This window comes from Homarus americanus, unplaced genomic scaffold (assembly GCF_018991925.1).
Source record: "Homarus americanus isolate GMGI-L3 unplaced genomic scaffold, GMGI_Hamer_2.0 scaffold37032, whole genome shotgun sequence".
In the NCBI taxonomy this organism is placed as follows: domain Eukaryota; kingdom Metazoa; phylum Arthropoda; class Malacostraca; order Decapoda; family Nephropidae; genus Homarus; species Homarus americanus.
Genome location: NW_024731852.1, coordinates 10,272,028 through 10,297,547, shown reverse-complemented (window position 1 = coordinate 10,297,547; position 25,520 = coordinate 10,272,028). Strand labels below are relative to the sequence as shown.

The 25,520-nt window shown below is 47.0% G+C and overlaps 1 protein-coding gene across 1 annotated transcript in view; it reads right to left on the bottom strand.

Moving 5' to 3' along the window:
* LOC121867877 (trichohyalin-like) overlaps nucleotides 1-25,520 on the bottom strand; it is a 265,880-nt gene that overhangs the window by 172,292 nt on the left and 68,068 nt on the right. The window contains exon 4 of the mRNA XM_042368002.1: nucleotides 25,010-25,126. Within this exon, the coding sequence (XP_042223936.1) occupies nucleotides 25,010-25,126 (117 nt within the window). The remainder of the gene's footprint in view (nucleotides 1-25,009; nucleotides 25,127-25,520) is intronic.

The window sequence follows — 25,520 nt, the reverse complement described above, 5'->3', positions numbered from 1 at the left end:
CCCATCAGTGTTGTGTGATAACCCTACAACACTGGACGTTTGTGCTTACCTCAAAAAAAGCATAAAAGCTAAAGAATATAAATACAAATCTAGATACACAAACAGCACTCGCAAACGATATCAAAAGCGAGCTAATTGTTTATTTTCACAAGAGAACAGACTTAAAGCGAACACAAGGGGAAAATTAAGGGATTATCATGGTTGGTTTGGACCTTTATTTTTTCATTTTTATTATTATTATTATTATCATTACTAATTATCATGCTTAGAATAGACCTCCCTCTGTATATGAGAGCCTCTTTAAACCACGGGATGGAACAGACAGACAGACACACACACACGTCACACCACAACGCACACGTTCTCTTTTAAACACACCAGAGATACACTCTCCCCTTCCCTCTTCTCCCATATCCGGTCTGATATATTTACCGTTACTTTTATTTACTTTTACCTTCGTGTCAACATTGACTACAACTCTTACAACTCTTTTTTTATATATATATGTTTTAGGTGATTTTTAGAAGATGCTTTAAAATGATGGTTGGTATGACAAAAATATTGATAGGTTATATAAATATGTGAAGGAAGGAAGGAATGAAGGAGAGAGGGAAGGAATGAAGGAGAGAGGGAAGGAAGGAAGGAGAGAGGGAAGAACGAAAAGAAGGGAAAGAAAGAAGGAAATGAAAGACATGATCTGTACACGACACGACAGAGATACAACATCCAACACCCAGACTAATCTGCATAAACACTTAACACCAAGACCCTTTTAAAACCAACAGTGCGTATCAGAAGAAACTTACAACACACACACACACACACACACACACACACACACACACACACACACACACACACACACACACACACACACACACACATCGTGCCTATCCCGTCCACCAATTACTTCATCTCATTTCTCCATCTTCCTAATTCGTGTTTTTTTTTACTCAAGTTCGTCTGTGTCTTTTCCCTTTCTTTATCATCCTTATCCTCAGTTCCATCTTCTTCTTCTCCTCCTCCTCCTCCTCCTCATTAACTTCCCTCTCCTTATTAAGCCACATGACTCCTGAAGGATGTGTGAGGAAAATATAGGATACATCCCACTAATGATCGAAGGACCCCAATGCCTCACACGCGACCAAAAACACATCCAACACCAGCAACACCCCAACACAACACCAGCAACACCACCAACACCCAAACACCACCACACAATTAACACAACACCAGAAACACCCCAACACAACACCAGCAACACCATCAACACAACACCATCAACTCCCCAACACCACCAACACCACCAACACCCCAACACCATCAACACAACACCATCAACTCCCCAACACCACCAACACCACCAACACCATCAACACAACACCATTCACCCCCACAGTACTCACTAGTATCCAATAACACAATGGAGAATAATTACCTCGATATCAACAATGAAATCAAACAGCTGAGAAAAGAAATAAACACAAAAACGTAAACAAACACACACACACACACACACACACACACACACACACACACACACACATATATACACACACACACTGACTGAACAGAAGGGCAGCATGTTTAAGAATGGATACAAAACACGAAAGGTCAATTGATTATGGCATCAATCATTAAGTGAACATCAATCGTTGAATATTTGAATACCATGGAGAGAGAGAGAGAGAGAGAGAGAGAGAGAGAGAGAGAGAGAGAGATATTCCGGTGTAGTAGGATATGGGTCTGTGTGAGAGAGAGAGAAACCCAGCAACAGTGTGGTAGAGGAAGAGATGTCAGCTCATGTGGTTAAGTTCAAGGCTGCCTAACACAACGAGTATCGGCCTCTCTCTCTCTCTCTCTCTCTCTCTCTCTACCCCGGGGACACACTCACTCAAACCTCCCTAACACTCACTCAAACCTCCCCCAACACTCACTCAAAACCTCACCTAACACTCACTCAAACCTCTAACACTCACCAAACCTCAACACTCACTCAAACCTCCCCAACACTCACTCAAATCTCCCTCCTCAAAACCTCCCCAACACTCACTCAAACCTCCCAACACTCCACCAACCTCCTCAAACCTCCCCCAACACTCACTCCCTAACACTCACTCAAACCTCCCCCAACACTGACCAAACCTCCCACACTCTCCCCTAACACTCACTCAAACCTCCCCAACACTCACTCAAACCTCCCCCCAACACTCACTCAAACCTCCCAACACTCACTCAAACCTCCCTAACACTCACCAAATCTCCCCAACACTCACTCAAACCTCCCCTAACACTCACTCAAATCTCCCCCAACACTCACTCAAACCTCCCCTAACACTCACTCAAACCTCCCCTAACACTCACTCAAATCTCACCTAATACTCGCGACTCACATAACCTACTCCACTTTTCCCTCACCTCTCCTCCAAATCTCACCTTATTACTTCCTGTTTTCCTCTGTTTAGTGTTTATTCTTCATCTCCCTCCTTTACTTTATTATCTCTCCCACCTCTCACAACGAACCTAATCCTTACCTACATCTCACATTGTTTCCCTCTCACTCTATCCGTCAAATCTCTCAACTTTCCTGCTCTTCCCCTTTCTCTTCTTCACCGTCATTTCTCTCCTTCGTTATATTTCGTCTCGTCATCAGTTCAATGTGTGTGTGTGTGTGTGTGTGTGTGATAAAGTTTCTTTTCTTTCTTCAGTTCCACACACACACACACACACACACACACACACACACACACACACACACACACACACACACCATCCTTGACCACCGAAGGGTCAAGACGTACCTGGCGCTCCTCTCAGAGCAGCCAGGTCAACTGTTATGTTGGCCCATACCAACCCCTTCCCCTGAACCCTCCTCCCCACCGGAATATCAACATGTTCTGCCAGAAGTTACTATTTCATTTAGGAAAGGAATGGAACCAGTGTTAAACAGAGGTGAACAGTGGTGAACAGTGCTTAAGTCAGTGAGAACAACTCAACAGTAACAGTGGTACCCAAGTTGACCTTCACACAGTGAGGTCCCAGGTACCCAGTGATAACGGCCCGTGAGACCCAACACCAGCGATGTGTTAATCCGTCTACGATAGGAAGGCCTGGAACCACACCTCACTCATATAACACCATCTGTGAGGGAATTACTACACCACGTGAGGCCCCTCATAACACCATATGTGAAGGAGTTACTACACCACGTGAGGCCCCTCATAACACCATCTGTGAGGGAACTACTACACCACGTGAGGCCCCCTCATAACACCATCTGTGAGGGAATTACTACACCACGTGAGGCCCCTCATAACGCCATCTGTGAGGGAATTACTACACCACGTGAGGCCCCTCATAACACCATCTGTGAGGGAATTACTACACCACGTGAGGCCCCTCATAACACCATCTGTGAGGGAACTACCTACACCACGTGAGGTCCCTCCTAATACCATCTGGGAGGGAGTTACTACACTACGTTTTTGCTGTTCAACACCTACATTAATCTGAATGTTCACTGTATGTTCCTTTACCTTTCTCTAATGAAGGCTTTTGTTAAACCACCAATGTATGTAATAAGTCATTTATGTCCAATGTATATTTTCAGCCTTCGGGCTGCAGAACTTTTTCAATAAACCGTTAATTATTATTATCACACACACACACACACACACACACACACACACACACACACACACACACACACACACACACACACACACACACACACACACACACACACACACACACACACACACACACACACACACACACACACACACACACACACACACACACACACACACACACACACACACACACACACACACACACACACACACACACAAATATGTAACTGTATATTTTCAGCCTTCTTCTCTTCTCCTTTCAATAAATTCTAATTAATTATTATTATTATTTATTATTATTACACACACACACACACACACACACACACACACACACACACACACACGGCGTCCATAAGCTATGCACAGCGGGGGATGGGGAGCAGAGTTGCCGTGACCAGTGTGCAGCACATGTGATAACCCGGGCCGGGGAGGACCAGCAGGTTGTAATCAAGTAAATGATAGCCAGGGCTGAGCTGTGCCAGACCACTGAGGTTTCCTTAACGACGACTCCACCAATCATAACTCTCCGATGACGCCGCTTCTGTATACCGGATGTGGCTAGTTTTCAGTGGCCGGATACACACAACAAACGTCAACTGTGTATGTGTGTCAGCTGACGTACACACACACACACACACACACAGGGGAGGTGGAGTACCCACGGCCTGGAGATGGTCTGAGCCTGAAGGCGGCCAGGACTAATAGGTGGTTGTGACCTGGAGGTGTTAAGGTCCGAGTCGTGGCTAGTACCTCTAGTGCTGACCAAGGCGTGGGTGGCTACAGCCAGGTGAGAACTGGCATAAAAGTTGCTAGGGAGTGAGTGGCAAGATGCTGGGCAGGTCCTTTGGGTGCAGAAGGAGAGGTACTGGTCAGAGGGAGGAAGTAGCGGGTAGGACCAGAAGGCATTCAGAACCTGAGGGAGGCTAAAATCAGGTTGTGTCCAGTACAAGGTGGTGACCAGATCTAGAGGGTGACCAGGACTTGTGGGTTGTCAACACCAGGTACAGCTGAGGACGGTCGGGCTGAAAGGGTCATAAAATTATGCCACACCTGTGTCACATCATCTTCCGTCCAGACAGCACATATTTGCATACATAAACATTATTTTTTCTGCAGCCGACAAGAAGCGGAGAGCGGCAGATCAACGCCGCCAATACCTCATCCGGTGAACACATGCGCACTTTACCTCAAGGTTACCAAGAGCGGGGCGTTGACCTGGGAGTCGGCCAAGCACGCTAACCTCGTCCACGCCAATTTACGCAGTGGCACCTCTCGACCCCTCCCCCCTTCCCTCCCTGCCGCCCCAAAGGGATTTGGGTGGGTGGGAGAAGCCGGTCATACGGTGGTCAGGGACAGGGTTAGCCTGCGCAGGCCGCGGGCAGGGCGCACCGTGCAGCAGACAGGGCCGCATCGCTTCAATACACCACTTAGAATGCGCAGGGAACACCTGCTGCAGGACCCTTACCTCGCCAGCCACAGCGCTGCCCTGCTGACAGTACCGACTCTTGTTGTAGTTTTTCCTTCCTCCATCACCTTACCTCACACTATTCACTTTCACCCTCTCTCTACCTCCTCTTCACCTCTCCACTTAACACCAATCTCTCCTTATCTGCCCTCTTACCGCACGTCTCCTACCTCCCTCCTCCCCGACACTCAGATCTTGAGTTTAAAGGGTAAGTAAAGGCACCAGGACCCGTGAAGGTGACAACAGCTACACCCGGGCGGCTACCTCCATCAGGTGAGCACTTGTGACAGGTATCAATCAGTAGAGTCAGCTCTTACCCCCTCCCAACCATCATCCTGCCACACAGACAGGTGGGGTAGTGGTGGAGGGCAGAGGTAAACAAACAAATCCGTGTCGACTACCTCACGCCGCCCCACTACCACACATAACGCCTATAAATCTTGCCACGCCCGGGGGGACAACCTAATAAGACGAGGGAGGGGGGGGACAACCAGGAGGGGGAGGGGTGCGTCTCATCATCAAAGGGGGGCAGGGTAGGGGAGGGCCAGGAGTTACACACGACAGTTGGCCACACGCACGGAAACGTTTAGCTCCCCTAACCCAAGATAAAAAGGTAATCGATGGTCTAGAGTTGGCTCAGGCTGGCACCTAAGGAGGGGGGTGAAAAGAAGGTGCCATGGGTTCAGCGACAAGCTTAGAGATCGAGGAAGTCAACAGTCAGTAATGCTGGATAGTGGTGGGCGGTGCTGGATGACAGGAAGCAACTATTTGTGGAGGTAGTGGCGTGGGTGGGGTGGTGGTGGGGGAATGACGTCAGTGGGGGAGGGGGGAGGAAGCCCCAGGCGGCCACGGTCGGGTGGCTGGTCTAACACGCCATCATTACCTCCGTCTCATCCCGCCGCCACACAACCTGTAGCCACTCCCAGGCAAGGGTTAATGAGCGGCGGCGGTGAGGGGGTGAGAGCCATCATCCCCCACCACCCCTCCCCCTCACACTGCATATATACTGCAGTTATACATTGTCCTAATAGCAGACTGCAGCCGACCAACGTCACATTAGACTGCAGCTGACCAGCATCACCCACAGACTGCAACACACGTCACAGTACAGTCTAAAACACAAACATTTAATGCACAGTCTCATGAAGGCTGTCAATAAATCACCATTAATATATTCTGGGTATTTACCAAAAACACATTGACACAAACAACCGGACAAAACAGGTGTACTGTCCGCCAAAAAATGTTGCCAATATTTAAGCTTGAAACATAAGTCAAGTACAGCACAAGGTTGCCAACCGTATCACGGTCTAGTTTGTTTATAAAGATGTTTCTCTTTACATGGAATTTGCGACATTTATCTGGGTCGACAGAGTACTACAGTAGCAAGGCAGCCTAAGGATCTGTACTGTAACTAGATGAAGGAACCAACAATCATAATACTGTACTATTTATGTAATCACAAGGACGACACCGAATGTTCTTACCTGTGATTATAATTTGTACCGATATTTCAGAATACAGTTTAGTCAGAATGTAATCAACGGAAGCCTTTATGAGTGTGTTCGTAGACGTGTAAACAATGAGTCGTTAGTATCAAGGTGTACAGGAGTCACTGACCACCACAACAACAGTCTCTCCTGACACAGTACCCACCTGCCTTAACCCCACGATAACCTACCCCTACCATATGACTAAGGTAAACTAAGCTAGCCTAATTCAACCTAAACTCATCATAGTTAAAGAGACCTAATTCAACATAAACTGACAAAACCTAATCTAACCAATTCCAACCTAACCTAACCTACCCACTCCCCAGTTCAGTATCAATGGCCACTTGGTCCAGCCAGCCACAACCTCAGGGAGACTCTGAACCATAACTAAAAAAAAAAATAATTACATTGATATCTTTTATAATTTCATTCACTCAGCGGCCAACACAACAGCGTGGATACAATAATTTATTTATGGCGACGTGAATATTTTGACGCACGCAGTTTTTAACACCAATAAACAATACGACTTTAATGGTTACAGTATATTTCCATGACTCGCCCAAGCCCGGTTAGAGCGTCAGTGAAGGTTGGAAACTAAAAGAATGAAGAATTACAAAATGCCTTCGTGGATATCTCGACATGCCATCTCACTCACGGAAAAGAATTGTTTAATCTTAGTTCGTGGACATTCTTAGTAAGTCATCTCATTTAAGACAATTTGGATCACCTGAAGATTAGTTCCTCCACCTCATCTAACCTTAACCACCATAACTTAACACAACTTAACCTAATCTAACCTAACATAACATAACCAAACCAAACCAAACCTAACTCAACACAATATAACCTAACCTAACCTAACTCAACACAACTTAACCTAACCTAACATCACTAAACTAAACCAAACTAAACCAAACCAAACTAAACCAAACCAAATCTAATCTAACTAAACACAACTTAACCAAACCAAACCTAACCTAACCTAACCTAACCTAACCTAACCTAACCTAACCTAACCGAACCTAACCTAACCTAACCACCTTCCGGAAGCATTAGGGTGTTTAATCATCAAGTGAAACAAAGTGATGTAGCTACAATCCTCATATGACCAGACAATACCAACTCATTCTCAGCAGGTAAAAAATTCGTACCCTACCTTGAATCTCACTCACTCACAACAACCTTTTATTTTCATGCTTTGTAAATATATAAAACCATCATTAATAAAACACTCGAGCTGAAAATGGTTTGTAAACACGATTCTTAAGCTGGGAACAAAAAATTCTTTGTCCCGGTAGCGTGGCGAAGACTCAGAGGAGGTGCAACACGGCCGCCTCGAGGTAAACACACAAACACTGGTCTTGAGCTCTCCCCCTCCCCTGGCGTGGCACAGCACCCCCCACCTGCTGCACCCACCACCAGGGCAGGGGAATAACAATGAGTGAATATGGGAAGGGAATAACTGGCTGTGGGGAGAGAGAGGAATAACTGGTTGTGGGGAGAGAAAAGGAGGATAACTGGCTGTGGGGAGAGAAGGGATAACTGGCTGTGGGGTAGAGAGAAGGCAAAAATGGCTGTGGGAAAAGATTGTGAAGGCTAGATATCAAGAACGAAGGAATTGGTTAGGGAGAAGAATTATGAGAGGTAGGGATAGTAGAAACGTTGGCAGGGATAAGAGAGGATGTGGAGATGATGGGGGTGGAGGAGGGAGGGAGGGGGAGAGGGGAGGGAGAGGGAGAGGTAGGGAGGGGGGGAGTAAGAGGTGGGGAGGAGAGAGTGACAATCATGATAACGAGGCTCAGGATCCTAAAGGTTGACTGATAAGCACACACACACACACACACACGCACACACACACACACACACACACACACACGTACCACCACGCACGCACACGCACACGCACGCGCACACACACACACACACACACACACACACACTCACAGACCTTCCAAACGCCGTCAAAATTAAAACAATTAATAACACACAACAATAACCGGCTATTTACATCAACAGTAAGATAAAATATATATCCCGGTTAAATAACAAGAGTCACGTTGGGACTTAATAATAGTCAGGTGTGTGAGTCACGACACCAGCCGTCTTGGGGGAAAAGTTTCAAAAGGTTTAAATCTGTGTTAAAATAGAGGCGAGAGGCAGGAGCTGGGTGAACCACGTTGAGAGAGAGAGAGCTGTGAAGGTTGTTTAGAGAGATAACGAGATGGGCTCAAGTTCAGTCATAATTGTGTTGAATAGATGAGTGTATTGTCAGCGTGGTGGGGCTGGAGGAACACACACACACACACACACACACACACACACACACACACACACACACACACACACACACACACACACACACACACACACACACGTACATCTCATAATCCCAAAAGTTGGTATAATGAGTTCATTTTAAAGCGTAAAGGAAGATGAAAAAAAATCAACTAATTGTCAACTAAAACAGCGTCTCACAGGGCGGGATAATTACAGCCCAACGGTAACCTAACGAGAGTCGATCTGTTAATATAGGTTAAGGGACAGTGTCAACATTGTGAATCTTTGTGAATCAGGATCTTGCTGTATAAGGCGGAAGAGTCCTCAGTGTAGTCTGCGTGTGTGGTGGAGGGGGACTAGTAGGGTGGAGCCAGCTGCACGATTCAGCTGGTGAAAGACCGCTGGTGTGGTGAACGTAACCCAGCACACCATCACGGCATCACCACCACCTCACTCTTGCCCTGTCAGCCATCCTCTATGGGATTTAAGTACTTTAGAGAGAGAGAAAAAAACTTGATTACAATGATAATAACAAGACTCCAGAATTAAGGGATGAGAGACGCTCCACTCTTATACTCTGTGACACTGGTGGTATATGGCGGGGTGAGAGGGAAGGCGATGAACCAACAGACGTGGCGCCCTTCTCCCCAACACCATGGTAACCGCGGGCTATAATAAACACCAGCATCAGCGACGGGGCTTCTCGGAACGCGTCGTCATGGCAACGCTCAAGTGCGTGTCAGACGAGGCGCTCGTAAACGCAGGTGAGGTATAGAGGGGCGGAGCCACACCACCACTATCATCATCAACACCTTCCTCCAGGCTTTTTTCTGCCTCGTCTGCCCGCCCACCCCTGACGCCCACGCCCACCCTTGTGTTGTGCATGACGCTCATAATCTTCTGGCAGGAAACACCGTGAGGGACCAGCTGAGGTATGCACAGATGGGGGTAATAAGGCCAAGTAGAGCAGCGTCCTTGAGGCAGGTGTGCGCGGTCATCATTTACCTACAGAGCGAGACGGCAACACAGTGATGCTGGAGGAACCCACCAATGATGGAGCTGATCACTCACATGCCAGCGTCCAACACACAGATCCCATATGTGGCGGAGCTATTGTTATCTTCTCCAGTGAACACGGAGGTCATTCGCATTCAAAACTATAATACACGAGAGACATCAAACAACAGTCATTTACTCTTTCTAAAGGAGATAGGATGAAGTAGAACAATGCCAGGCCGTGTACACACAAATAAGAGGACTGGGCCAGGATTAACAGGTAAACAAACAAGACAAAGGCAACACTACAAAAGGTTGTGTTGGTAGAGAAGTGCCTCGGGGCAGCTCTCTCTCGGTAATCTGCTTCCTGTCATTCCCATAACACCGTCTGTATCATCCTCGGCAGGATATTAACCCAGGGCAACGTCCCCGAGGACACACGCCACTTTAACTATTACCATCATCATCACTAACTTTACCTATCAACTCGCCGGCGGCTGAGCGCTAACGTTCAACTACCATTATACCTAACTTACCCTGTACACTTTATTACTGAACCAACACGAAATACACCAGGAGTACATTTTGTTTTCTCCAGGTGTATCACGTGTGTTGAGGGCCGAGAGGAGCGTTGGTGGGATAATAAACAAGTTCTCGCCGAAACTAAAGTCGTCCAGGGTGAGGCAAGAGGCTTACTACACATCCTCTGCTGATAAGACGATAACGTGTTGCTGCTCCGGTGTGTGATGGTGACGCTTGTTAATTACCCTACACCCGTGTGTCTTGTCTCACACCTCCCCTACACCCGTGTGTCTTGTCTAACACCTCCCCTACACCCGTGTCTTGTCTCACACCTCCCCTACACCCGTGTGTCTTGTCTCACACCTCCCTTACACCCGTGTCTTGTCTCACACCCCCTACACCCGTGTGTCTTGTCTCACACCCCCTACACCCGTGTGTCTTGTCTCACACCTCCCCTACACGCGGTTTTATGTCACCTGGTCTCACAGCTCCTCTACTACCTGCGTCCTACTTCACCTGGCCTCATACTTCCCCTACACCTGCCTGTCTGTCTTGCCTCACACCTCCCCTTCACCTGTGTATATTGCTTCACCTGGCCTCACACCTCCCCTACACCTGTGTATCTTGTTTCACCTGGCCTCCCACCTCTCCCACCCCGTGTACTTGACCCCTGCACCTGCCTGACGCCATAAAACAACAGGTGGTATTCATATCTGCCTCTGGTGTTAAGTGTGTTGATCTCCACTTACCAGTCGATAAGGCCAGTGTGTTCACCAGGTAAATAAGCTCACCTGTCCTTTAAGTTCACCCAGCCACTGGAGTCAAAGGAGCAAGTGGCTCATTAGGGGGTAAGGTCACCTCAATAGAGAAGGCATTTAAAAACATTGACAAGTCTACACTACAGAACACCATTGCAAAAACGAAAAACAAATCAGGTTGACCAAAAAAATTGAGTGACATTACAAAAAAATCAACACCGGAAGCATAACAAACACCAGCACGACCCTAGAGCTGTATCGTCACCTCAATGGTAAAATACAGATTATAAAATACATAATACAGGACACTAAGACAAAGAAACAACGGTACATCAAAAGAGGGGCTATGGACTGTACACAATAATTAACGAAGTGGAATGCATAGACTGCACACAATAATTAACGAAGTGGGATGTAGACTGTAAACAATAATTAACGAAGGGGGATGTAGACTGTAAGCAATAATTAACGAAGGGGATGTAGAACAATAATTAACGAAGAGGGATGTAGACTGTAAACAATAATTAACAGAGGGATGTGGGCTGTAAATAATTAACGAAGAGGATGGAGCTATAACAATAATTAACGAAGGGGGGATGTAGACTGTAGACTGTACACAATAATTAACTTGTGGGATGTAGACTATAAAGCAATAGTAATTAACGAAGTGAGATGTAGACTATAAACCGAAATGATGTAGTGGGATGTAGACTGTAACAACAATTAACAAGTGAGACTGTAGACTATAAACAACGAGTAATTAACGATGTAGACTGGAGTAATTGTAAGATGTGATATAAGAAATAATAATTAACATTATAGCAAAGTAATTAACGAAGTGGGATGTAGCAAACAACGAGTAATTAACGAAGGGGATGTACACAATAATTAACGAAGATATATTAAGTTATTTACTGTGTTTAATAGAGAATTAAGAGATTCGTGGTGGTGTATTTTGAGGAGGTGGTGCTGTAAGTACTTAAGTACTATACAGTCACTATCACCACCATACAGTCACTATCACCACCCAGTCTTATACAGTCACTCCAACACCACAGTCACTATCACCACCACATCAGAACAGTCACTATCACCACCATATAGTCACTATCACCACCATATAGTCACTATCACTACCATACAGTCACTATCACCACACAGTTATTATCAACACCACAGTCACTATCACCACCGCAGTCACACCACCACACAGTCACTATCACCCCACACAGTCAATGCCACTATCTGTCACCATATAGTCACTATCACCACCATACAGTCACTATCACTGCCACGTCCTATCACCCACGGTTATTATCAACACCACAGTCACTATCTACAGTCACACAGTCACTATCACTTCTCACCACCAGTCACTATCACCACCACACCACCACACAGTCACTATCACACCACCACACAGTCACTATCACCACCATATAGTCACTATCACCACCACACAGTCACTATCACACCACCAGTCATCCACCACACAGTCACTATCCACCACCACACAGTCCACTATCACCACCACACAGTCACACCACACACAGTCACTATCACCACCACACAGTCACAGCACCGCACTCAGCCCACACCAGCAATATACTGTATATATAATAACACGTTCAACATCACGCCCTAATTGTGAACTCTCTCTCTCTCTCTCTCTCTCTCTCTCTCTCGCTCTCTCTTCTCTATGGCTTCACTTCCCTAAACTGCTCCCTCCGAATGCCACTAGACACCCCTTAAACACAACACACAAACCCATATATACCTAACAGACAATAAATAAACAACAGACAACCAAATAAACCAACAGACAACCAAATACAACAGACAACCAAATAGACAACCAAATACAACCAAATAAGCCAACAGGCAACACAACCCAACAGACAACCATATAAACCAACAGACAACCATATAACTTAGACAACCAATAAACCAACAGACGCCAACCGCCCCATAAACCAACAGACAACCAAATAAACCAACAGACAACCGACCAAGCCAACAGACAGCATATAAACCAACAGACAACCAAATAAACCAACGAACTGGCCGAAAACCACGAACACCATATAAACCAACAGGCCAAATAAACCAACAGAAAACCGATAAACCAACAGATAAACCAAATAAACGAACAGCCAAATAAACCATATAAAAGACAACCATATAAACCAACAGACAACCAAATGAAAACAAAATAACAACCATATAAACCGAACAGGCAACAGCCAAATAAACCAACCACAGCCAAATAAACAACAGAACCAGCCAACAGAAGCCAACGAACCCAAATAAACCAACAGACACCCATATAAACCAGCAGACAGCAAATAGGCAACAAGCAGCACGCAAACCAACAGACATCAAATAAACCAGCAGACAGCCATATAAACCAACAGACAACACCAAATAAGCAACAGCCAACAGACAGCCATAAACCAACAGACACCAAATAAACAACCAAATAAACCAACCATATAAACCAACAGACAACCATATAAACAGACAACAGACAAAATGAACCAAAAAAAGCCCAGAACAGACAACCAACGATAAACCAACAGACAACCAAATAAACCAACAGACAACCATATAAACCAACAGCCAAATAAACCAACAGGCGCCATATAAACCAACAGACAGCCGATAAACCAACAGACAACCAAATAAACCAGCAGGCAGCAATAAACAGACAACCAAATAAACTAACAAAGACAACCGCCCATAAACCAACAGACAACCAAATAAACCAACAGACAACCAACAGACAAATAAACAACGAACAAATAAACCAACAGAATAAAATAAACCAACACAACCATATAAACCAACAGACAACCACTTATAGGCAACAAGACACAGCAAAATAAACCAACGAACAACCAAATAAACCAACGAACAGCCAAATAAGCCAACAGACAACCAAATAAACCAACAGACACCAAAACAAAGCCAACAGACAATGGAAATAAACCAACGAACAACGCCTATAAACCAACAGGCAACCAAATAAACCAACCAACCAATAAACCAACAACAGCAAATAAACCAACACAACCGCTATAAACCAACAGACAACCATATAAACCAACAGACAACAAAATAAGCCAACACAGCCCAAATAAACAACAGACAACCAAATAAACCAACAGACAACAAAGCAAGCCAGCGAACCCAACCAAATAAACCAACAGACAACCAAATAAGCAACAGCAACCATAAAACCAGACAGAACACAACCATATAAACCAACAGACAACCATATAAACCAACAGTAAACCAGCCAAATAAACCAACAGACAGTCAAATAAACCAACAGACAGCGAACAAAATAAACTACAGAAAATAATACGACAGCAAAGCCTACAGTTACAGACAGCCAAATTAAATAAACCAACAGACAGCCAAATAAACGCCAACAGACAGCCAAATAAACCAACAGACAGCCAAAAAATATAAACCAACTGAACCACCCATATAAACCAGCAGGTACCCATATAAACCAACAGAACATGAAATCCTCGTTAATCTACTGGTCCACTATTTCACATCGTTTCTCCCTCAGTTAAAACCTGCGAGGACTAGAAGGAGTGGGTGGGTGGAGTGGAGTGGAGTGGAGTGGGGAGTGGAGTGGAGTGGGTGGAGTGCTGGGTGGAGGTGGTGGGTGGAGTGGAGTGGTGGGTGGAGTGGTGTGAGTGGTGGTGGGTGTGAGTGTGTGGTGGGTGGAGTGGGTGGGTGGAAGTGTGGTTTAATGAGAAGGTGGAGTGAATGAGCACCTCTGCTCAAATTTCCAGAACTTAATGGTTTTATGGAGGAAAAGGTGGAGTAACTGTAGCACCTCAAGTCCCAGGCTCAGTCTCAAGAATCAAGTCCCAGTGAAGGATCAAGTCCCACTCAAGGATCAAGTCCCACTCAAAGGTTCAGGTCCAACTCAAGTATTATGGTCCCTAATTACATATTTAGGTCCCACTCAAGGGCTCAAGTCCCACTCAAGGTTTCAGGTCTCACTCAAGGTCTCAAGTCCCACTCAAAGTTTCAGGTCTCACCAGGAAAACTAAGAACACAGATGAGTAAATGGGTGTCTGTCTGGCTGGTCACACACACACACAGTGGACAACACCTCACCGGACTACTCATCGCTACAGGTATGGACTACGGAGAACAAGGTCACCATCAACCACACCAAAACCGTAGTCAAGCCCCAGCAGTCACAGTGGGTGCCCATCCTCTCCAGTTAGTGCAGTGTGCCAAACTCCTGGGTGTTACCATAGACTGGAAGGCCCATGTAAACAACACAATCAAGGCCGCCTCGTACCGACTCTACATGCTACGACGACTCGGGACACCCACGCCAGAGCTGAGGACTATCTACAACGCCTTTATTCTCCCCAAATTAACGTATGCGTCACCAGCCTTGTCGTCTTCTCTCAACTCTACCCAACAACGTCAGCTAGAAAAGGTACAGAAAAGGGCCTGCAAAATCATGCTCGGCGCAGACTACTCCGGCTACAACAACGCTCTCTCCACCCTGGAAATGCCATCCCTCAGTGACCTCCACCACCACGCACTAGCAGGGTTTGGCAGTGGACAACTGCACCATCCTCGTCATCTCCACTTACTGCCACCGGCAGTCCCCCGTCCACCTCGCGCAGTCCGCCACTACAACAAAATTCAGCCCATAAGAGCCTCCACTGATAGATGTAAGAATAGCACCATCCCATCTATTGTTAAAGTAATAAACAACTCCTGATTTATGTACTGTACAGCCCTGTAAATGTGCTGAACGCATATCATTATGTCTAAATCACATGTAAGTTTGTATATTTTCAGCCACCGGTTGCAACTCTATTAATAAACCGTATATTATTATTATTACACACAGACAAAGCCGCCACTTGTCCTTGCACTGTTAGGTGAAATTAATGTGTTCCCTCAGCATACAGACCTAAAGTGGAATGTAATCTCGAGGAAGCAAGATAAGTGGAGGAGGGGGATGGGGGAGAACGAGCTACGGACACACACACACACACACACACACATGGAGAAATTGGTGGAGGAAAACATTGCTATTGTGTAACTGTGAGAACAAGTGGCCACAGTGGTACACCTCCCAGACTAACCACTACTAACCATCTAGAGTAAGTGAGAGGGGGGTTAGGTTAGTGTTAGATGAGGTTAAGTTAGGTTAGCGTTAGATGAGGTTAAGTTAGGTTAGCGTTAGATGAGGTTAAGTTAGGTTAGCGTTAGATGAGGTTAAGTTAGGTTAGTCTTAGGACAGTTAATCTTCAGGTAAAATTAGCTGGGGGTGAATCTTCAGGTGATCCCATTATTTACTTACCTGTTGTACCATGGCCAACTAACCTGGTCTTTATGTTCATATTACGACCGCATATCATAACACCCCAGTATAAACAAACGCCCCGTAATCTCCTTTTCAGAATTGTTTAATACCGATACGACAGATGAAAGTGGCAATGTCTTCTCTTGTCTCCACTCCCACGTTTCCAAGGAAGGAGAAATAATGACAAAATAGTAAAATTATAATAGCGGAGTTAAGTGGGTCTCTTCCTCCTTTCCCTCCTCCTCACCCAGGGCCAGATGGCGGACTCTCCACAAGACGGCGCCAACTTCTCACAACTAAGTTAAACTGAGTGGACTCAAAGGAACGCCACAACTTGGGAACAATTGACAAGCCTGCCCTAACTAGCATTAAAGTAGTTATGTTCATGGGAGACGGTAACAGGCAGGCGTGACTACAGCGCTGGCGTGACAACCTGTGTGTGTGACCTTCCCTCTCTTCTTTTGTCCCAGAGACCCGGCTTGGTGGAGCTACTGTCCCTCCCCCACAACACGGGTTATGGGGGGCCTACTAATCACAAGTGAGTAACATACTACTAAACTTTCAAATAAACAACAACTTAAATAAGACCCTGAAAACAACACACCACTACCTACTAAACTTCCAAACCAACAAACAAACAAACAACTCAATATGAGACCCTGCCAGCAACAACACTAACCTGAGGGAGGGTGTTGAGTAACAAGTGTTCTCGGGAGACAAGGGTGCTCCCCTGCAGGTGCGTGAACACATAAATCTCAACAGTGTTTACTCTGGCGATCACCACCACTACGGGAGGATCCAGTAAGTTCTTCTCATACAATAGGCAGCCAACGGTACTGCCAAATCCTTCCTGCAGACCAAGTTCACGAAGGCCAAACATTTTTAACCCTTGCTACAACACATGTTAACAGGGACAACAAACACAGGCAAATCCACCCTGTAAAGTTAAGTTACTGATGATGGCTATCTTAAATAAAAAAATATCCTGGACGTCATATATTACCAGCAATTCACACTACACTTAATAAAGACCCAATTCCATCACCTTCCCGTCTCATCACAATACCAACATTGATCATAACACTTCATAAGGTAACGCCAACAAAAGCAGCCATTAATAACCATATCTTCACAACACAAGCGCCAGCAAAGGGACCATTAATAACTCAAATTCTGCCAGACATTGTGCTAACACAGCAACCAATTAATGGACTAAGCTCCACAGCACAACAACAACAACAACAACAGAGGGACCAATCATCAACAACAAACACCCCATACATCACAGCTTTACAACAGCCCGTCAGCCAAGGCACACCATTCATCAGAGCCAACTCGTGAACACAGTTTCAACAAATACCATTCATCCCACCGTATTTCCTCACAATAAAATGTCAACAAAGGGGCCATTTACTCCGGACAACTTGGGACAACACGAAGCCCGGCAAGTTCCGCCTGGGTACGTTCTGAGCCACCAAGGAACATAATAGCCAAACTCTAAGTCCTGGGTCAGGAGGGGACAGGGCCCCGCAGCGACACTCCAAGGCCAGCACCGCCACCAAGTCATCACCCTCATCCTCCGTGTGCCACAGTATCTTTACAAGCGTAATAGTGACAAAACTGCCCTGTGGTGAGCTAAACACAGCAGGCGATCATATCAGAACTGTCGAGTACGCTCAACCTCCCCCAGGAGATTTTTTATACAACTTTCCAACAACGAACACTGATGCTTCCTTCGTGTGTGTGTGTGTTTACATAAGTGTAGCCCCTCCTCGAAAGCATCATCCAACACCTTCAACTCATGGCCACGCCTCCACCCCCATGAAGTCACGCCTTCAAGTCAACATGTCCCGTGTTCCCCATCATGCTGCCACTCCCAAGGCATGTACATACACACACACCTAATGTGGCTACGCCCTCGAGTGTGAAGATCCTACTCAAATATGCATCCATTCACGTCCCCAGTGCACAACCACGCGTGTTTAACATGTGGCCACTCCCTGGCAAGACAACCACACCCCGTAAAAACACAAGTCCCAACCAAGTTACACGTAGCCACACCCCCTCAAATATGTGGCCACACCCTCCAGCATGTGGCAGAGGCTGAGGTCTTGGAGGGTAGCAGAGAGTGCGTCACCCAACAGTCAACTACACCAATTCCTTCCACACACATACACCCATCCACCCTCATCCCCCCCAGGCTCCAAGTTCCCTTAATGGGAAAACTTCTGATGGAATCCCCGGGCGAGGCTGCCAGGAACCACCGTCCCTAGCACATCCCCGTCACGAGGACTGTCAAGTCTGCAAAATGTTTTTACGGTGTCCATTTACCATCACAAACAAGGAGAGGAAGGGAGGGGGGGGGACGGAGGGAGGGACTTTTTGCTCGACCCCCACGTAAGTTTACAACAAGTTTGCACAAGTCTGGCAGTAAGTCGCGTACACCAAAACCACGAGAAAATTTGGGGAGGAGGAGGAGCCTAGCTGGCTCTTATATCACAAGTTTGTTCTGAAACTTCTGAGTTGTTAGTGGGTTGCCAACTGTTACTGAGAAAGGGAGGCGGTGTGGTGAGGGAGATCGATGTAGTGTGGTGAAGCCACACACGTAATATGATGGAAAGCTAAACAAGGCTGTGTATGTGTGCGTGTGTGAACAATATCATCCCACAACCAAATAAAAAGGAAAAAAATAATGAAAAAGGGGAAAAAAGAAACAGGAGATAAAAAGACAGACAGGTGCACCCCCAAGAAGCAGGAAAAATCCCAAGAATGTGGCCCCAATCCCTAACTTGAAACACCCACGAGTTCAGAAAAAAAAAATAGGATACCAGCGTGGGCCCCTCAACACCCTCCATGGCGTATATCATGTCCTAAAATAATTAAACTACCACAAAGAACACACAGATGACGTCACTCACAACAAGATGGACGGAGGGGAACAAGATATTGATGGAAGAGAAGAAAAATAAAAGAATAACGAGAAGGTTGTTTTATAAATGCGAACGAAAGATAGCAAAAAGCGGTGGATCAGCTGGACGAAGGGAGGGAGGGAGGGAGGGAAGGAGGCTGCTGAAGTCAACGACCCGCGGGAAGCCACAGCGACGAAGCGTGTAATCTGCAGGAGGCAAAACAAAGCACAACTGGGCCACAATATACTTATTTACCCTCCCCCCCCTCTCCCCACCTCATGGCCCACGATGAACGATCTATTGTCGTCGCGCACAATCATCCCTTTCAACCACAACTGTCATCGGAAAAAATAGTTGCCAGTGGATTAACTCCAAGGACTTTCACGAGTCATGAGAGTCAAGTTTGTTCTCTCTCGTGTATTAAAAACCTTCAAGTGGGTGTGATGTGACATTTTGTGTGCTCTCAAAGGCGGTGTTGCTCACCACGCACAAATCTAACTGTGTGTGTGTGTGGGTGTGTAGATAGCGTACATGTGGGTACAGGAGGTTGTGTGTGCTCCAACAAAAGAACAAATCACACAGATACACCGTTCGTTACGTACACAAACCCTGTGTACTTGCTCTACCGACCATTTACACATAGTATGGTACGTAACCCCCACCCCCACACACCATCTTAAACAGGAATCACACACACACACACCAGAGAGGAATATGTAAACCAACACCCCACCCACTCACTCCTCTGCCTACTAATTAAAGAGACGTCTACACAGCTTGTATTCAACCCACATGCTCTCTGCACCCAGCCATCAGCATACTGGCGGCTACGTGCCTTAACTAACGCGCATAAAACACTCGTAGTAAACTAACAACTGCGATAAGCCCAATGGAGAGCCGAGTTTGGCCTTGGTATTTAACATCTTGACCAAATATGAAGGCCCTGGTGAAGAGAATGAGTAAATAGACGCACGAGATCACCTGAAGATACGACCTTCTCCTTCCTTTTATCACCTGAAGATTAACAACCCGAATGATACCTGGGATGGTTAGGTTAAATTATGTTGTGTTAATTAGAATAGCGTCAAGGTGAAATAAGCAAGGAGAGTTAGGTTAGGTTTGATTAGGTTAGCGTTATGGTGCAATAACCTGGAGGGGAGAGTGAGGGGAATCTTCAAGCGATCAGTCATATATATATATTCAGTACATACAAATAAAACAACACCATTCAAGGGGAGGTTTTCTTGGTGGAGTTAGAGCAATAAAAACATCAAAAGCCCAGCCAACAGCGCCTGTCAGCCTCAAGTTATGGTCGCAAATGATAATAATAATAATATTTTTAACCTCTTGCGTGGCACGATGTCCACTGCCAAGGTCAATGTACCCACCACCATCACGATAAACACTCCCCTGGTCTGCATACCACAACCAAACCACCATTATCCTTATTAGCTCACAGTGCCCCCCCCCCCTCTCTCTATCCTGGGCTCAACTACCACAACCCCGGATTCAGTAACCACTTCCACAACAATTACCATCATCACAACACCTTTTCTTCTACAACAATCACCACCACAACACCCTCTCTCCTACAACAATCACCACCACAACACCCTCTCTCCTACAACAATCACCACCACAACACCCTCTCTCCTACAACAATCACCACCACAACACCCTCTCTCTCCTACAACAATCACCACCACAACACCCTCTCTCTCCTACAACAATCACCACCGCAACACCCTCTCCTACAACACCCGGTCCTGCGGTTGGGCAAAGTCTGAACATCCATCACAACACCTAGTACCACAAACAAACACAACACCAGGGCCCAGCGGGAGGGTGAGGTCAGAGAAAGACGTATATAAACTTTTTGTCTTGTCTGGTTTACAAGATGGGAGTGTTGTGGCCTGCGACCTTGGTCTTTGTCACCACCTCCCTTCCCTCCCTCTCCCCACCTTACTGTATAATCCTCTTCCTTTCCCCTACTGCATAGTCCTCTTTCTTCCCCCTACTGCTGCATAGTCCTCTTTCTTCCCCCTACTGCTGCATAGTCCTCGTCCTTCCCCCTACTGCATAGTCCTCGTCCTTTCCCCTACTGCATAGTCATCTTCCTTCCCTCTACTGCATAGTCCTCGTCCTTCCCCCTACTGCATAGTCCTCGTCCTTTCCCCTACTGCATAGTCCTCTTCCTTCCCTCTACTGCATAGTCCTCGTCCTTCCCCCTACTGCATAGTCCTCGTCCTTTCCCCTACTGCTGCATAGTCCCTGTCCTTCCCCACTGCATAGTCCCTCTTCTCCTTCCCCACTGCATAGTCCCTCCTTCCCCTACTGCATAGTCCTCTTCCTTCCCACTGCCCTCCCCCACTGCATAGTCCTCTTCCTTCCCCCACTGCATAGTCCTCCTGCATAGTCCCTCTTCCTTTCCTCACTGCATAGTCCCTGTCCCTTCCCCCCTACTGCATAGTCCCCTCCCTCCCCTCATAGTCCCTCCTTCCCCACTGCATAGTACTGCATAGTCCCTGCATAGTCCTCGTCCTTCCCCTAGTACTGCATACTGTCCCTTCCCCACTGCATAGTCCTCTTCCTTTCTACTGCATAGTCCCCGTCCTTCCCCCCACTGCATAGTCCTCTTCCTTCCCTACTGCATAGTCCTCGTCCTTCCCCTACTGCATAGTCCCTGTCCTTTCTCCTGCTGCATAGTCCCCCTTCCCCCACTGCATAGTCCCCACTGCATAGTCCTCGTCCTTCCCCCCACTGCATAGTCCCTTCCCCCACTGCATGCATAGTCCCTGTCCTTCCCCTACTGCATAGTCCTCGTCCTTCCCCACTGCATAGTCCTCTTCCTTTCTCCTGCTGCATAGGCTGCATAGTCCTCGTCCTTCCCCACTGCATATAGTCCTTCCCCCCTGCATAGTCCTCCCTTTCTCCCTGCATAGTCCCTCTTCCTTTCCTGCTGCATAGTCCCTTCCTTCCCCTGCTGCCCCTCCTTCCCCCACTGCATAGTCCTCTTCCTTTCTCCTGCTGCATAGTCCCCACTGCATAGTCCTTCCCCCCACTGCATAGTCCCTCTTCCTTTCCCCCTAGCATGCGTCCCCTTCCTTCCCCCACTGCATAGTCCCCTGCTCTTCCTTCCCCACTGCATAGTCCCTTCCTTCCCCACTGTCCTTCCCCCCCCTGCATAGTCCCTCATAGTCCTCTTCCTTCCCCACTGCATAGTCCTCTCTCCCCCCTTACTGCATAGTCCCTTCCCTTCCCTGCTGCATAGTCCCTTCCTTCCCCTACCTTCCCCCCTACTGCATAGTCCCTCTTCCTTCCTGCATAGTCCCTCCTTTTCCCCTCTGCATAGTCCTCTTCCTTTCCCTGCTGCATAGTCCCTGTCCTTCCCCCTACTGCATAGTCCTTGTCCTTCCCCCTGCATAGTCCTTCCTTCCCCTGCTGCATAGTCCTCTTCCTTTCCCCTGCTGCATAGTCCTCTTCCTTTCCCCTGCTGCATAGTCCCCTTCCTTCCCCTGACTGCATAGTCCTCCTCCTTTCCCTACTGCATAGTCCCCTTCCTTCCCCTGCTGCATAGTCCTTGTCCTTCCCCCTGCATAGTCCTCTTCCTTTCCCCCTGCTGCATAGTCCCTTCCTTTCCCCTGCTGCTGTCCTCGTCCTTCCCCCCACTGCATAGTCCTCCTTTCCCCCTACTGCATAGTCCTGTCCCTTCCCCCTGCTGCATAGTCCTGTCCTTCCCCTGCTGCATAGTCCCTTCCCCCCCCTGCATAGTCCTCTTCCTTTCCCCCTGCTGCATAGTCCTGTCCTTCCCCCCTGCTGCATAGTCCTCTCCTTCCCCCCTGATGCATAGTCCTTCCCCCTGCTGCATAGTCCTCTTCCTTTCCCCTGCTGCATAGTCCTTGTCCTTCCCCTGCTGCATAGTCCCCCCCCCTGCTGCATAGTCCCTTCCTTCCCCCTGCATAGTCCTCGTCCTTCCCCCCACTGCATAGTCCTCGTCCTTCCCCCTACTGCATAGTCCTCTTCCTTTCTCCTGCTGCATAGTCCTCTTCCTTCTCCCTACTGCTGCATAGTCCTCTTCCTGATATACATTCACAGACGTAATTAACACACACACACAGCCCGGCAAGATACACAGTCCATTCGCATACTCTCACGTACACACGGTCTATACAACACTCCTTCATCCTCGTATAAACACGTACAGCACTCACAACGTTAAGTACATACACCTGTCACAACGCCCAAATTCTATTCACACACACACACACACACACACCTGTTATAAGGCCTCCCCCCATACTTACACACATCTGTCAACAATCAACTCTGCTCACATACACCAGCTACAACACCCTCCACACACCTGCTACAACACATCCTCCCCCCCAAACATACACACCTGCTACAACACATCCTCCCCCCCACACATACACACCTGCTACAACACACCCCACCCCCACACACCTGCTACAACATATTCCCCCAACACACCTGCTACCACACACCCCACACCAGTTACAACTCACAACCCAGGCGACAGTGAACGAAGCAAGGAGAGAGATAATCCACCATGAGCCACCAGGACGTCACTGCTTTTGGTTGCTCTGGCTCTTAGTGTCTATAATGTACTCCCCTTTGTGTAGATTCCGGTGCACACGTCTGAACACCTCATGAACGTCACAGCTTACACACACACACACACAATACCTTGAGCCATCAGCAACGATGACCACACAGGAAGGTTGTCTGATTGTGGTGTAGTTAGACGACGACTAGCCAATACAAGCAGCTTTTCCTCCTCAGAACTCGAAGGTCAGCGTGTGTGTGTGTGTCTTGGCAAAGTCGAGAGGAAGTTTGTTATCCGCCTTAGAGTGTGTGTGTGTGTGTGTGTGTCTGTCTCTCTCACCTAAGTATGCCCCAAGTCTGGTCTAGGTCTGGCTTAGCTTGGTCTCCCGTCTCCTGGCATTGTGTTCGAGGGGGGGGGGTGGGGGGTCTTTGCGTCACACTGGTCTGGCCAACGTCTGTTGGTGAAGTAGTGTTGGCAATGTTGCTGCACCTCATTTAGTTGGGTAATAAACTAATGTGACCCTCAGAGACAAAAGGCACACCTAATCAACATCGTCTCTACACGTGGTAACTTATGACCCACTACAACCAACACAAATAATATTCTGTAAACAAACACAAGATACACGACACCGCATAACACAAGGCAAGTGTACCTAGCATGTGTTATTCATAGATAAGTTAAACAGATGCGCTGAACATGTGTAATTTACAAGTATACTGAGCAGGTGTGATCTACTGGGGCGTGTACTCAATAACACCAGCCAGCAGGTGTGTTCACAAGGTATGGCTCACTGGTATGATTGGTCCCGCTCGTGCTTTTCACAGGAGTCATAAAAGAAAACACGTCCAGGAGGTGAACCCCAACTATGATCAGGTAACCTCATGACTCAGGTACAATCATCAGGTGACATTAAAAGGTGTAAAGACAGGGGGGGGGGGGAATCAACAGAAGTGTACGTCAGGGAGTCATCCACACCTTGTACTATACACAGGTAATACACATGTTGGCACACCTCTGGGACTTACCTGGTAGGGTTTGATCTGGGAGTAGTCGTGGTAGTCGAGCGTGCGATCGACCAGGTACTCAACGGGCCGGTACTTGTGCTCTGAGATGCCCGCCTGGTCGACAAGGGGCACATACACCTGTCAGGGGGAAAAGAGAATAATCAAAATACTCTTCTTATTGATTAAACACCCAGTAGAGTACATACACATAATACAATGTATATAAAGATAATACGGATCTCTCTATCACACACACACACACCAAACATACACCATTATACACACAGACAATACACCACACAGAGACAATAGTAATAAAATACACACACACACACACACACACACACACACACACACACACACACACACACACACACACACACACACACACACACACACACACACACACACACACACACACACACACACACACACACACACACACACACACACACACACACACACACACACACACACACACACACACACACACACACACCATGAGTCATCCCCCCACACACAAAAATACCTG